The 13,680-nt window shown below is 34.2% G+C and overlaps 1 protein-coding gene across 1 annotated transcript in view; it reads left to right on the forward strand.

The window, feature by feature from the left end:
• Positions 1-13,680, forward strand: part of BCHE (butyrylcholinesterase) — a 64,564-nt gene that overhangs the window by 5,259 nt on the left and 45,625 nt on the right. Inside the window, exon 2 of the mRNA XM_042903362.1 lies at positions 858-2,382. Within this exon, the coding sequence (XP_042759296.1) occupies positions 858-2,382 (1,525 nt within the window). The remainder of the gene's footprint in view (positions 1-857; positions 2,383-13,680) is intronic.

The following is a 13,680-nucleotide window of genomic DNA, read 5'->3' on the forward strand; positions in this document are numbered from 1 at the left end:
TTTTTAAGATAAATGACAACTGCTGTATTTTTGTTACTTAGTATTCTATGAACAGATTGTTCAAATTCTCTTCTGAATTGTGTAGAGGAAGAAACCATGAGGCAGAAAGGACCACAGAAGGGACCATGGAAACAGAAAAATACAATAACAGAAGTCTAAGCTGGCCATGAATAGAACAGTGTGTATTTCAGAAAATACACAAGCTTGTATTTCCTCCTCTAATCAAGGAGGAAATTATATCTGTCATAAATTGACTACTACTTAATTCCACTTTTGGTGGGTCTGTGTATGGTGGAGAAATATATATATATATATGCCTGGGACAAACTTCCTCTTGAAAATATTAAATCTTCTAGGGTGCCCGGGTGGCTCAGTCAGTTAAGCCTCCGACTCTGGCTCAGGTCATGACCTCACGTTTCTTGAGTTCAAGCCCCACGTCAGGCCCCTGTGCTGACAGACCCAGAGACTGCTTTGGATTCTGTGTCTCCTTCTGTCTCTACCCCTCCCCCACTAATGCTCTATTTCTCTCTGCCTCTCTCTCTCTCAAAACTAAACAAACACTAAAAACATTTAAATACTAAATATTCTTTGCCGACACTTGATAATGAATCTTTCCAAAGTGAAATGATTTCTGCTTTTCCATTCCACTTATTTCTATTCTAAATTGAAAACTGAAATATCTTCAAGCATTTTCTGGGTTTTTTTTTTTGATAAAACCTTTATAGTGGTAGCAGATTTATTAGTTTTCATAATTGGCAGGGTTAATAAGAACTACTGTGCTTTAATTAATTATCATAAATAAAATATAATACTTGATGCATGAGGCTTTTAAAACTTCCTAATCACCTCTCTTTCAGAAATCAATATGCAGAGCAAGGGTACAATCATAAGCATCCAATTTCTCTTGCGGTTTCTTCTGCTCTGGGTGCTCATTGGGAAGTCACACACGGAGGAAGACATCATAATTACAACCAAGAATGGAAAAGTCAGAGGGACGAACTTGCCAGTTCTTGATGGCACGGTGACAGCCTTTCTGGGAATTCCCTATGCACAGCCACCTCTTGGTAGACTTCGATTCAAAAAGCCACAATTCTTGACCAAGTGGTCCGATATTTGGAATGCCACAAAATATGCAAATTCTTGCTATCAGAATGCAGATCAAAGTTTCCCAGGCTTCCCTGGATCAGAGATGTGGAACCCAAACACTGATCTCAGTGAAGACTGTTTATACCTGAATGTGTGGATTCCAACACCTAAACCAAAAAATGCTACTGTAATGATATGGATTTATGGAGGTGGTTTTCAAACCGGAACATCATCTTTACCTGTTTATGATGGCAAGTTTCTGGCTCGGGTTGAAAGAGTTATTGTAGTTTCAATGAACTATAGGGTGGGTGCCCTAGGATTCTTAGCTTTACCAGGAAATCCTGAGATACCAGGGAATATGGGCTTATTTGATCAACAGTTGGCACTACAGTGGGTCCAAAAAAATATAGCAGCCTTTGGTGGAAATCCTAAAAGCGTAACTCTCTTTGGAGAAAGTGCAGGGGCGGGTTCAGTTAGCCTTCATTTACTTTCTTCTAGAAGCCAGCCATTGTTTACCAGAGCCATTCTGCAAAGTGGATCCTCTAATGCCCCTTGGGCAGTAATGTCTCTGGATGAAGCCAAGAACAGAACACTGACCTTAGCTAAATTTATTGGTTGCTCTAAAGAAAATGACACAGAGATCATCAAATGCCTTCGAAACAAAGATCCCCAGGAAATTCTACTGAATGAACTATTGGTTGTCCCCTCTGATACTCTTTTATCTGTAAACTTTGGTCCAGTCGTGGATGGTGATTTTCTCACTGATATGCCAGACACACTGCTCCAACTTGGACAGTTCAAAAAAACCCAAATCTTGGTGGGTGTTAATAAAGATGAAGGGACAGCATTTTTAGTATATGGTGCTCCTGGTTTCAGCAAAGATAATGACAGTATCATAACTAGAAAAGAATTTCAAGAAGGTTTAAAAATATATTTTCCAGGAGTGAGTGAATTTGGAAGGGAAGCGATTCTTTTTTATTATGTGGACTTGTTAGATGATCAGAGAGCTGAAAAGTACCGTGAGGCCTTGGATGATGTTCTTGGGGATTACAATATCATATGCCCTGCTTTGGAGTTCACCACAAAATTCTCAGAATTGGGAAATAATGCCTTTTTCTACTATTTTGAACACCGATCTTCCCAACTTCCTTGGCCAGAATGGATGGGAGTGATGCATGGTTATGAAATTGAGTTTGTCTTTGGTTTGCCTCTGGAAAGAAGAGTTAACTACACAAGAGCTGAGGAAATTTTGAGCAGATCCATCATGAACTACTGGGCAAATTTTGCAAAATATGGGTAAGTGTTGATTTTTGGAATTGTTTTGATTGTGATTGCTTTTGCTTAACTCTGCTTGCTCTGTGGTGTAGACTTCATTAAAGGCACAGACATGTTTTAGTTTTTTATTCTTTCTGTACCATAAGCTAGTTTTGGTTTTTATTATGTAATGAATTTCAATTTCTTGCATCAGGGTGCTTAACATAAATCATCAAATGACTTTACAAAAAAAAAAAAAAAAACATTTTCTGATTTCATTCCCAAAATACTGTGAAGTACTTCAGTAATATTAGCCAAAGTTTGTATGGAAGTGGATGTTTACCTTGAAAACTAAAGCTATTGTGACCATACTCTTGAACCTGAAATGTATAATGTTTACAGGTTTAGGGAAGAGCAGGAATATATCTTCTCTTCATGCTTCTAAGCAGAGGTAGTGAAAAAACACATTCCTGATTAGGAAAATCAAAGGGCAAGATGGTGATGGAGTTGGCCCTCAGATTACTCCAAATACAAATGCAGAGTTTGGCATTTTATCAATTTTTCCCCTACTAGGTTCGTTCAGAGTTTTCAAGTGATCTGTATTGGACAAGGGCGTCTACAAGGGTCCCCATGTTTAGCTAAGCTGTTTTGCATTTGAGCAGTCATATAGCTAACATTAGATAATCAGACATATGACAAAAGAACCCATTTTTCCTCATCTGTTATAAATATTGTGATATTATATCCTCAAGAATCAGAAGAAAATAATCTGTTCACATGTATTTTCTAATTTGTGTATTTCTCAAATATATAAATGCATGTGCATTGATATAAGGGTTTTTTTGTAATCCTAAAAAGAATTTTCTATATTGGGATACCTTGTATCCATGGGAAGAACAAAACAAATAGAAATTTGAGCACCTATGTTTAAAAGAAATAGTTATAGACACACAAATTGATGGATGTGCTAATCCAATCTGTCATAATATCTTTTATAACTGAAAAAATGTTGATACTAGTATTATTGCATTCTGGTTTTCTTTTCCAACCTCCATTTGAAATTCATTGTACTTCATGTCACTATATATATATATATATCTTTCTACAAAGGACTTGTATAATATAATTCTTCTCAAAACTTTTTAATGCTTAGCCAGTGTGTCTAAAGCTAAAATTCTATCTTTCATTAAGAGGCTTTTATAATCTCACAGCAACCCATATTCCCCAACAATATCTGGCTTCATGGCAGGGCAGTTATCTCATGAATGCCAAAGATTTCAAGCTTAATACACCTTAGAGCCTTGCTCTTGCTTTGCACCCTGTTTAAAATGTCTACCTTTCTTTTTAATGACACACGTCCCACTTTTTTTGAAGATCCTGAGCACCCACATGTTTCACCAAGCATATCTTTAATTCTTAAAGTTATAATTGCTTCGGACCTCTTTTCACTCTCCACAGAAGTGATTGACTGTAATTTGTCTCTGTGTTATTTATCATCATATGCTGAGCCTCCTAACCTAAACTAAACAGGCTTCTGAAAAGAGAAACTGGTTTTACTGGATGCCCACTCATTAGAGTTACTGCCATTGGTATATAACATATTTATCAAATATTTGGCTATCCAATGTTATCCAATGATTGAGCAAAAATAGGTACAGGCTAGAATGAGTAAATATATATATATATATATATATATATATATATATATATATATATACACACACACACACACACATATATATATATGTATGTGTGTGTGTGTATATATATATATATATTTAAGATTTGTGGGCTATTAATTTACCTGTAGTTGTGCAATATCTTTTGCCTTCTCAACATCAAATTTCTGCTGAAGAAGGATCATCATTACTGGAGAAGCATTAGAATTATTTCTATCTCATTTTGTTCTCTGCCTAAAGGCTATGCCCATATTAAATCATTTTAATATGTTTTAAATTCTTTCTTATAATTCTAGAGATTGTAAAGAATTTAAGGAGATATATTTCTTAAGATTATTGATGGGCCTGTAATTTTTAAAGGACTTTATATTTTGCATATTGAAATTACCAGAAAATTTATATTTTCTCATGTCACAATGGAGAACACTGAGAATCGGATGTGGAATATATCCTGACACACAGATAGCAAGAGTTCCAAGAAGAGAATCTTTGCCACTTAATAGAATATATTGTTTAATCCCAATCTACTTCTATTATTAATATATTTTAATGAGAAATATATGAAGGTTAACACATTTCAATCATAAAGACAAGTTCATATAAGTAAGATTTTAAGCCATAAAGATTAAAGTAAACTTTTCAGTGTAGTTTAGCTATCACATGATGTCATTTCAGTTAGGGAGTGTCTTTACAGTTCATATTCACACAGTTGAACAGAAATAATAATACTTCATACATGCTGACAGTTAACTTGATGGCAAACATGATGTTAATCTCCTGGTACAAATTGTCTTTTTTCAAAGTATATCTATGAATAAATATAAAAGTTTAAAATAGTTAAGTAAACTCCAAAGGAAACAAAGTTGGCAAATACACAGTTTATAAATCCATCCACATCTATCTTACCACAAACATGATGTTCTAACTCTGGTTTTCAATGCTGGGAGATTAATCCTCTACCCTCTCATGCTCTCACCGCCTCCCCCCCACCCCACACTTGGGAACATTCAATAATGTCTGGAACTGTATTTGAGTGTCACAACTGGGAGTGGGGGTAACGCTGGCAAGGAAGAGGCCAGGGATGCTCCTACACTTCCAGCAAAGCACAGAACAGCTCCCACAACAAAGAATTAACTATTCATTCCCAAAGTGAATACTTCCAAGATTGAGAAACTACAGGTTTCTACTTCTTCATAACCCAAAAACAATGCATTAAGAAAATAAAAAAAAAGTAGAAGTAGGAGTTGTAATAATTCTTCAGAAAAACAAGGTATCAAGTTCATGGCTCAGAAAATGTTTTAACAAATTTAACAAATAATGTCTAGTACATATTGTACTGTTTGTTATAATTAAATTCAAAATAATTTTGAATTGTTCTATGTGATTTTTTATGTTGCCAATGGGTCATTTACTAGACTGTTACTTAACCTCCAAGTATTTGGATAATTTCTATATATTTCGTTGTTGATTTCCAATTTAGTTCCATTCTAGTGAGAGACAATACTCTAAGATTTTTCCCTGTGAAATATATTAAGAACTATTTTAGGACCCAGTATATGATCCATATGGGTGATTATCTTATGTGCTCTTTAGTTTACTTGGTATGATTCGTTCCATAAATTAATTAGTTCACAATTGCTCAGGTCTTCTAATACTCTTCCTAATAATTTTGTCTGTCTACTTGCTTCAAATGCTGAGAGAGGGGTATTAGCATCTTCAATTGTAATTGTGGTGTTACTCATTTCTCCATTTTGCCCTCCTAATTACTTTTAGTATTTTAAAGCTATGCTATTAATTTCTATGCATAGTTAGAATTATGTAGTCCTGATTAATTGGCTGTTTTACCATTATGAAATGTCTCTTCATCCTGAAGTTGGCTTTGCCTAATATTAAGATAGACAGGTCAAGGTTCCTATACTTATGTTTGCATGTTTTGTTCTATCCTTTTCTTCCACTTACATTTTTTAAGAAATCTTCCTTACAATTGGTGTGATTAATCCACCAATTTTTTTACCCTAATTGAAAGTTTTTTTTTTCAATTTAGTTTTTATATAGACATTTTAATTTGCCTTTAATATGTTTTCCAGTGGTTGCTTTAGGGCTAACAATTGTGTCTTTAACTTATGAAAGTCAACTTAGAGTTAATATCGAAACATTTTTCATTTTGCAACTGGCATTTCCCACTTTCTTCACAATTCATGCTTCCCATTTTCTATTTCACCCTTACTACCTCACAAAGTCAGGAGACCAACAATATCATTTCATGCATTCTTGATGTTTTTCAATATTGCTGCCACATGTTTAGGCAATGTGTAATATAAAATCTCTCCTAAAATCTTATTCACTTTAACCATAAGTTATATTTATGTAAATTTATGGGAAAAACAGAAAACAATATTTTGTATTTACCCACAGACTTGTCATTTCCAATGTTCTTTCTTCTTACCTGTGGATTCTAGTTTTCATCTGGTATCATTTCCCTTCATGGTGAAGAACATACTTTAGGATTTCTCATTGTGTACATTGGCTAGTTACAAATTTTGTCTGTTTTCTTTTATATGAAAATGTCTTTATTTTACCTGAATTGAAGGATTTTTTTTAGGAATATAGAATTCTGAGTTGATCTTTTTTTCTTTCTCTTTCATCAGTTTAAAGATGTGTTCCGTAATGTTTTTATCTCTCTAGTTCTTATGTGAAGCTTTTACTCATATGATTTTCTCCCTGTATGCAATATCTGCTTTTTCACCCCTCTGGTCGATTTCAAAATTTTCTCTTTATCTTTGGTTTTCAATAGTTCATTCATGACGTTTCCAAGTATGAATTTTTTTTTTATCTCGAGTTTACTAAGATTCTTCTTGTTGACTTTTAATGTCATATTTGAGATTTTTTGGGTCAGTATTTCATCAAATATTCTTTTTGTCTCCTCATTCTCATCTCCTTCTCAAACTCCATTTATACATACACTAGGTTGTTTAATATTATTCCACAGGTGACTAAATTTGTTTCTTTTCTTCAATTTTGCTTCTGTTTTTCAAATTAAATAATTTTTATTGATTTTTCTGCAAGCTCACTGACCTTTCTGCCTTCTCCGATTTGTAGCTGAATGAATCCCATGAATTTTTTATTTTACTTTAGTTTTCAGATAAAAATTTCCTTTTTTAAAAATACTTTCTTTGCCAAGAGTCCCTCCCTGTCTCCTATATAAAACATATTATTTTTTAAGTTCTTGAACATACTTAAAATAACTTAAGGTTTTGTTTGTTCATCTAATATCAGGGTTCAGTTTCTATTTTTCTATGTCTTTACATGCTTAGTAATTTTCAAGTTTATACTAGACTTTGTGGATTATATGCAGCAAAAATTCTATATTATTTTAACCTTCTCCGAAGAATGTATGCTTCCACTGAAGAATGTTTTTTTTCTATTTTACCAGGCCATTCAATTAAAGGATGTATATAGAATTGAATTTTTCTCAAATGTGTAATCAGCATGGTTTTATATTTTGTTCAAATGGATCCAGGGAAGGTCCAAGATATTTTATAGATCCTCCAACTTGGCAGGACTTAAACTCGAAAGTCTGTGTTCACTGAGGGCTTTGGGGGTAGTTGGTTTAATAGTCTGTCAGGGTGGGGATACACTAGGTCTTATTGTATTCTGTACTTCTAAGGCATGACCATCCGTCCAGCTGGACATTGAACATTAAAGAGGTATTAATGAGATGTAAATTAAGTACTGACAACTTGACGATAGTTATTCACTTTCCAACTTTTCTATCTCTTTCCTGCTCTTAGCCCTGCAGCATCTTGTCTCTGGTCAGCCCCTTTATACTCTCATCCTATATATATTTAGTCCAGGCCTGAATCAAAGATCTGTAGAGAACCCCTGAAGAAAATTTGAGCCTTCCTTCCTTCTTTCTGGAGTCCTGCTCCACAGATTCTAGCTCCTTCTATATCCAGGAACTCTTATTTCTGTCTCTTGACCTTAGTGAAGCCGCTCTACTGCTTAGGCTTAAGCTCCCTGCATCTTGGATAAGAAATTATGCTCTTGTGGGGTGCCTGGGTGGCTCAGTCAGTTAAGCATCCAACTTCAGCTCAGGTCATGATCTCACAGTCCGTGAGTTCGAGCCCCGTGTCGGGCTCTGTGCTGACAGCTCGGAGCCTGGAGCCTGCTTTGGACTGTGTCTCCCTCTCTCTCTGACCCTCCCCCATTTATGCTCTGTCTCTGTCTCAAAAATAAATAAACAGTAAAAAAAAAAAAAAGAAATTATGCTCTTGTGAGTAACCACGGTAAACGTGGGCTCACCTTGGAGTTCCCTTCTCTCATATAACACAGACTTCTACTGCCTATTACCTGGTTCCTGAAACTCGTTGCCATTTTTTGTTTGTTTGTTTGTTTGTTTTTGTTCATTTTTTATATAGTATTAAAGTTGTTTATGGTGGGAAGGCTAATTCAGTTTAAATCACTCCATCATGGATGAAGATGAAAGCCCAAACTACTCCCATTTGTATTTTGAGGGTACTCTAACCTTTATATTTTTCATTCCCTTATATGAAGTGCATTTTTTGCAGTTACTTTAGAATATTTATCAATTTCCAATACATATGAAAGCTTTTGTCACTTACTTCTTGGCAAAAATAAGAAAACATTCTTTGGTAGCACTAAATTGTATTCAAATATGGTATCCTTAGTTGTAGCATTTTAAATTCCTTATAAAACAAAAGCCACAATATCATGTAAGACTTTGTTAACCACTTATATGTACTTTGCTTGCTCCTGCTTTTCCCTCAGTCCGATCTCTGAAAATGAATTTAAAACTGTACCCAAATAGCACACGGGTCCGTATGTGCATTACATCCAATATTCTGTGCTAATATATGTTGAAATATCAATTCACATATTTATCCATCAATCATTCATCCATGTAATAACTTGATGGTCAAGGAATTAAATTAAGCAGCACTTAATGACATCCATTCAGCACTATCCCAATTATGCAGGAAACTGGTGAAATCAAACTTAATTTACCAGGGAGGCCAGAACAGCTAAAGAGAGTAAATAGCCAAAACGTAATTAGCAGCATGATGTAAGATAGAGTAGGATCATCATTCCAGGACCCCTCCAGTTGTTTCCTACTGTTTCAGAACATCTTTTGTTTACTGTAGGCTCCCAGGTGCTACATCCAGAGCACCTCCAGTGTGCAACTTCAAGGGGAGACATTCACAGTGTAGTTACACAGTCTTCCCAATTGTATGTGACAGGTCTGATGTGTCCAGTGGTAATCTTTCTACAGATCTTGTGTTTCTATCACTTTAGGCAAATTACTTAAAATTCCTTACTTCTCCTTATAGATAAAATGGGCATATAAATATACCTCCTTCACTGACATATTTAAATATTACCTTCTCATTTGCAGGGAATTGCATTCCTCCTTCCCACTAAAAAAGTTAATCCCCCATTCCCCACCAGTCATAAACTACCCCAATCTATTCTTATCTAAAATCAAACTTGCCTTCCCCCCAAAGTGTACAATTGTTTGACATCCCAGTTCCACATTAACTAATCAGTTCAGTTTTCAAACAAATACACTGCAAAATCAAGGCCGCTAACTTCCTTCTGTCTTTTTGTTGATAATTCATTTATTCAGAATCCCTCTGAAGTGGTTAATGTTTCCTAACACACTTTTGCCAGAGATAAATATTATGGCACAAAACACTTTTCCTTTGTACTATTTTGATATCGTGAAACAAAAAAAAAAAAATTACTTAACAAAATATTTGTAACTTCACATAAGCTTATCCACTGCTACTCTCATATATTTTATTTATTTATTATTTAGTCCTTTACACCATAAGAAACTTTATCGCACATGAACAATTAATTATATGGGAACAAAAATGTAATACTAAACTTTCAATCGCATGATTCACTTATCTATTAAAAATAAATAAGAACTGTTCTTGATTTCTCTACTGGGAAGTAGGTGTGATTAAATTAAATGCTAAGCCATAATTTCTTAGTGCACAACAATTTTTTTTAATAATTGAGACAATTTAAAAATAAGTATGCTTCCATGTTCTAAATTCTAATTATAATGTGTACAATTACAGATTTGCCAGATTTCTAAAGCAATGACATTTGTTTCTCATCTGGAATATTTGGGATATATATATGTATATAGACACACACACATACACACATGTACAGATATATGCATACATACACACACATATATATACACACACATATACATATATATTTGGAATATTTGGGATATATAAATATATATTTAGAATATTTGGAATGTATATATACATATGTACGTATACATGTATACATATACATACGTACATATATTATGTATATGTATGCGTATGTATACAAATATTCCAAATGTATATATGTGTGTATATATACATGTATATAGCTATATCCCAAATATTCCAAATCAGAAATAAAGTTCATTTATACAAACACACACATGCACACACACACATCATGCACCATGGGATGTGTGTTTCATATACATTATTATAATCTCACTACACTACTAGGAACACAGTCTATAATAATATATATTCTGATATTTATAATGTGAAGTGGATTTAATAATATTATTGTTTAATAGGTATGTTTATATCTTGTTTCCTTATATATGACACAGGAAATAAAGTAATTGAAAGAACAACATTCAACCCCACTTATTTTTCAAATGAGTGTATTTTCTTTGTGTGTTCTTTTTCTTCCTCTCCTGCAGTCATTTTGTGTTTTCAAAAGATAATAGAAAAACCTAAGGAAATCAAAGTATGTGTAAGTAAAGAAGCAGTGCTTCTTCATTCTTAATCTCTCCATAGGAATTTAGTGTGTGTCCCTTTTCATTATGTAAAGTTTATACAAACCCCTTCATCAAGAAATTAATTTTCAAATTACACTTGAAATTATTTTTATTATGTTTTAACTCAACAAAGTAAATATCCTAGGACTTCATTACAACCCATTTCTTAATAAGAGATGCCTTAAGTAGCAAAACGAGAGCAGTAAAAGATTGTTTTAATGTGAATGATACCATTGCACTGACAAGGTAGGAAGTATAGGGATTCTATTATTAGGATGAAAAAAATGATGAAATGATGACACTATCTAACATTTCAGATGGGAAAAGTGTGGTCCACAGAAGAAAAGTGAATTGGAGCTAATAGGTGACAGAACAAAGATTGACTATGACTCAAGACCATTAACTTCATTTCCTTGTACTATTCATTCACCAGGCTGCCATCACCATGAATTATTGAAAGCAGTCATTAAACATTTTTAGGAAATGAATTTGGTGACAAACTAATAATTTTAACATGTTAGCACGCTGATACCTACCTGGTTAACGTTACAAGGGTAAGGGCAGAGAACAGGCTAAAATTAGACATCATGAGATATAGAGACAAGTTTAAGTTTGTGAAAGACTGTCATCTGGTCATCTACTGCAATTATTATCAGGCTTATAATTAGATTTTCTGACAGATAATAGTTCATGTGGTTTCCAGAGTGAAGAAAAAATCCTTACCCTCTGATTCTATAATTATTTGTGGTACATTATCATAATTAACCTAACTGAAACATTTTGATGACTTTGCAAAAGGGTCACGGTTCCAGTCCCCTTGGATTTATTTTATGGCTATCATGACAGCATCAGTGTTCTAGTACTTGAAGTTCTGTGTGCCCCTCCCCCAACACTTTAGGAATTAGGTGAGGAGTTACTCAGTAAGGAATAAAACAGTGCATCTTAGCGGCAGTGTTCCTGTAAAGTACCTTAAATTTAGCAGATAGAATATAAATGTATGTTAAAAAAAACATACATGCATTAGTGTAACTTATTTGAAAAGGAGGAATTACATTATGGGACAGTTTAACGTGTATATAAGATCACTTGCAAAACCATTTCAAAGTGCAGCAATATTTTACCATCAGTGACAGTGGAATGAAGAAAAACCAGATCTCCCAAAGGGCTACATCTATGAAGATAGCTATAAAACTAAAATATGTTTTTTTTTTTTTTTTTTTTTTTTTTTTTTTTTTTAATTTATTTTTGGGACAGAGAGAGAGACAGAGCATGAACGGGGGAGGGGCAGAGAGAGAGGGAGACACAGAATCGGAAACAGGCTCCAGGCTCCGAGCCATCAGCCCAGAGCCTGACGCGGGGCTCGAACTCACAGACTGCGAGATCGTGACCTGGCTGAAGTCGGACGCTTAACCGACTGCGCCACCCAGGCGCCCCAAAACTAAAATATGTTTGACTAAGTGTTTTGGAATACTTTATCACAGTGAAGTAGGAGAAAGCTAATGCTTTTAGAGTATAAGGGGCTCATTAAAACATGGAAAATCACATTGATATGATCCATTTACTTGGAAATAACAATGTGATTAATTCTGTATTTTTTTCCACATACTTTCTGTATTTGGAAAAATTACGTTTTTCTTTAACTTGTAAATCTTAAATTCAATCTGAAATTAGATTAATCAATTGTTTTTTAAAAAAACAAAGTCATAATTTCAGTAACATATAAATTCAATACTTCAAAAGACTTGTCACATACAAAATAATACATAATATTTCACTAAGTAACAAAATGCAGTAACCATAGTGTGATTTTAAATATTTTACTGTATAAAATACTATTTTTCAGACTGTTTCACAATCAGATATAACTAAAATGTATTTGGTCAGGTTTGTGAGTTCCAAGAAATTATTCTTGCTCCAATTTTCCTTCCTAGTCAATAACATTCTGAGTACTAAAAAGCACAACTGCACCCTATTTTTATTTTTATATGTTAATGTTTTGTCTAGATTCCTTCCTATTAGCTTAATAGGTACTATTAACCCGAAAGGATGATATGTAGATTTATTGTGAATGAGATGCTAATACTAACTTGTTCACAGACCTCTATTATATACATTGAGTATCTTATACAAATTACATTATTTTTGATGTATCTGTAAGGATTGATATCAAAGTAATATTTGTTTTAAGACAAGAGTTAAAATATCAACTACAAAAATATATTCGATCTGATAAACCTTCGCAAACCACCATAATAATCCAAGGAGGTCATAAATGTTAGAATTCCATGTTTTGCTTAAAAGCTATAATTCCAGGGGCGCCTGGGTGGCGCAGTCGGTTAAGCGTCCGACTTCAGCCAGGTCACGATCTAGCGGTCCGTGAGTTCGAGCCCCGCGTCAGGCTCTGGGCTGATGGCTCGGAGCCTGGAGCCTGTTTCCGATTCTGTCTCCCTCTCTCTCTGCCCCTCCCCCGTTCATGCTCTGTCTCTCTCTGTCCCAAAAATAAATAAAAAAATGTTGAAAAAAAATTAAAAAAAAAAGCTATAATTCCAATCATGGTTTTACTGGTTTCATAATGCTTCTGGAAGTATGAAACTTAGACATTTTGTAAAACTCCTTGATATAAAAATCTGCATTTTTTATAGAGCGCTATTAGTCACAAGTTAACCTTTTTTGTATGGTTGGGTCATATATTATGCAGGCCTGAATAGAGGGAAAGAGAGGGAGGAACAGCAGGTGGGCAGAGCAGTCAGAACACATACATTTGTCAATTAAGTTGTCTGTCTTACACAGGCAAGGTTTGTGGTGGCCCAAAGCAGTTATGGCAATAAC

The sequence above is a fragment of the Panthera leo genome, chromosome C2, assembly GCF_018350215.1.
Source record: "Panthera leo isolate Ple1 chromosome C2, P.leo_Ple1_pat1.1, whole genome shotgun sequence".
Lineage (NCBI taxonomy): Eukaryota > Metazoa > Chordata > Mammalia > Carnivora > Felidae > Panthera > Panthera leo.